At 28.8% G+C, this 3,151-nt stretch overlaps 1 protein-coding gene across 1 annotated transcript in view; it reads right to left on the reverse strand.

The window, feature by feature from the left end:
• LOC106457703 (UBX domain-containing protein 7-like) overlaps window positions 1-2,119 on the reverse strand; it is a 25,936-nt gene extending 23,817 nt beyond the window's left edge. Inside the window, exon 1 of the mRNA XM_013917149.2 lies at window positions 2,040-2,119. Coding sequence (XP_013772603.1) covers window positions 2,040-2,115 — 76 coding nt within the window. The 5' untranslated portion in view covers window positions 2,116-2,119. The remainder of the gene's footprint in view (window positions 1-2,039) is intronic.
• Between the last annotated feature and the right edge of the window lie 1,032 nt (window positions 2,120-3,151).

Raw genomic sequence — 3,151 nt, forward strand, 5'->3', positions numbered from 1 at the left:
AATTAATAAGGTGATCTGGAAGTACAATTAACAGATTTTAAGCTTATGTCAAAATCTTAATAGCTCCAAATTAGAAGACACAGACATCCATTACTATATTGAAAAAACATTGTTATCTAACTGTAATAATGAATACTTTGGTAATAATTATTCCAAAGAGCATTCTTCATTGCTGATTACAACATAACATTGTCTGACAATGCTATTACACCTTAGATCTTTGTTTCAACTAGTTTGTTTATGAAATTTGTGACTTTATGACTTAGTAAATTAAATGTTTTTAATATTTTATTACAATACCTAAAATGATGGTGATAATAAATATGCAAGTCTAAAAACCATTAAAATGAAAAAGCCTAAAGTAGCCAAAACAGAGAACATAATAAAGATGTACACAACATTATTTAACAAAGGCACTCTTTTGATCTTTACTACCACCAAGATAATCATCTGCAGATTTGTCCACTTTTATCTTTATGTCCTTTATAAACATTATTATTAATATTATTGATTTAAATAATTTTCCAACCCCAAACTCAAATGTAATTTTCTTCGGACATATCTAACTATGTCAAATGATTAACAACTAGTAAAGATACTTTATTAAAACAAAAAAAAACATGTATCACATACAACAATGACTTATGTTTCAACATTTGCAATTTTTTAACAAAATACTTTTCCAGCACCAAACTCACATATAATTGTCTTCAGACATATGTATGATACACAATTAACAACTGATACAGTCTCCAAATTCTCCATAAAAAAAGTAAATAAATATGTCTTACAAATAATAAATACCTTGTTTCTATACCTACTTTTGAACTAAATATTTTTCCAAAAACAAAATCATACATAATTTTCTTTAAACATAACTAATTATGTTGCATATGGCTAACAACTAGTACAGTCTCGAGATTCTCCATTAAAAAAAATGTCAAATATAACAATGACCTATGTTTCAATGTTTGAAACTTTTTAAAAACTTTTTTTTTTAGTTACAGTCTCAAGATTCTCCATTAAAAAAAATCTCAAATATAACAATGACCTATGTTTCAATGTTTGAAACTTTTTAAAAATATTCATCCAAAAATAAACTCATGCATAATTTGCTAAGACATATCTACATCACATGTGGCTAACTGTATCATCTTCAGATTATGCACAAAAAGTAAATAAATGTCATCTATACAACTGCCTACATTTGAAGCTTGCAAATTTTGAACTAAATTATTTTCAACATTAAACTCAAGCAAAATTTTCTTAAGATATATTATATGATAGTATTTCACACAACTTGTAACTGGTACAGTTACTACATTCTCCACACAAAAAAACAACAAAAACAAACTGAAACGTATAACGATGACTTTGTAACGAAAAAACTTCAGCAACGTTGACTTTTGGGATGGCTTTGTAACTAAATCAGTAACTGTTAGAGTAGATGCAAACAAGTTCGTACCCAACCTACACTACCATAGTACCAATGAAGGTTTATTATTATAATATCAGATTGTAAATATATATATATATATATAAATTAGGTGCTATTTGATGGTGATGTATAAAACTCCCAAAGTTAGTATAACATAATATTAATAATTTTTAATATTAATAATGAAGTACATTGATGATTTAGTTTTGATTACTATTTACCGTTGGCGTTTACGAGTCACGGCTGTAACATGGTAAACAAGCTTTTGATATAAATATTTCTTGACAGAATGAAGGTACCAATGTACCAATGAAGGTTTATTATTATATCAGATTGTCAATATGTATATATATTAGGTGATATTTGCTGGTGATGTATAAAACTCCCAAAGTTAGTATAACATAATAATTATAATTTATAATATTAATAATGAAGTACATTGATAATTTAATTTTGATTACTCTTTACCGTTGGCGTTTACGAGTCACGGCTGTAACATGGTAAACAAGCTTTTGATGCAAATATTTCTTGAGCTATATCAAACACTTTTACATTTTAAAAACTACAAAAAACGTTAACTAAATTAAATTACGTCACAAACCTGTTATGGCACAAAACTGTTCAATCAACGTTTTCATATCTTTATCTTTCGAACTACTTGACGAGGAAGCCGCCATCTTGTTTATGCTTATAATTCTGCCACCTAGTAACAAAACTGAAAGTAAAAGAATTATAGACAGAAAATAAATTAAAAATTTTTTATTTAGAAATAAGCATCTCATCGCTAAGAATCCTCAAAAACAAAAACATTAGAGAGTAAGCTATTATCTTTGGAAGCCGATCAATATGTGAATTGCTATGGCTCCACAAAACACAGTTTTTTGGAGTAAACGATATGAGAAGAAAAGAAAATAATTCCTGCTTCGGTAGTTCATCATGATACCTAAAGTGCATTTGTATGTGAATTGAGCCATTGATATCTACCTGCATTGTGGATATCCGGACTTTTCTGATGCTTACAGAAAGGAAGAAATAATTGTAAGAATGCATCACACTCAGGTTTTTTACATTTAATATGACTTCGAAATACTTTCCATGCATAAAAACAGTTTAAATCTGTGGCTTATTCATAAAATAGATATGGATGTTTATTTTATAATTTCTGTAATCCTGTTCTGCCATTTCAAGTTGCGATACGCTACAAGATCACCCTTACAGCACTGTATCACGTAATCGTCCATGAAATATGGCTTATTTGGTTCAAAGATGCTGAAAGGACACAAGGACTATTTGCACATTGCTGTCCCTGTTTTTTAAGTGATAGACTAGAGAAAAGGCAGCTAATCAACAGCATTCACCATCAACTCTTGAACTACTCTTGTCTGACTAAATATTGGGATTTGACAGTTATTCTTACAGTTCACTCACAGCCCCAAAGTGGAGAGTGCAATTTTGAGGAAAGAGGTTGCAAATGTTGAATTCTTGGATTCGCAGTCCGGCTACACTAACAACTAGGCAATTTTCTGTCTTCATAAATTAAGATAACATAGTTACTTATTCTTTCTGCACGCATATACATTTTTATTAATTTGTTAAGGTTTTGGTAAATTATGACTGCATTGTAAAAATGCAAATTAGTTAAATCTAATAAAAGTTTTTATGAAATTTAATAATTAAGGTTAGATTGCGTTCATATCATTGGTGACACACTAA

Source organism: Limulus polyphemus, unplaced genomic scaffold, assembly GCF_000517525.1.
Source record: "Limulus polyphemus unplaced genomic scaffold, Limulus_polyphemus-2.1.2 Scaffold363, whole genome shotgun sequence".
NCBI lineage: Eukaryota > Metazoa > Arthropoda > Merostomata > Xiphosura > Limulidae > Limulus > Limulus polyphemus.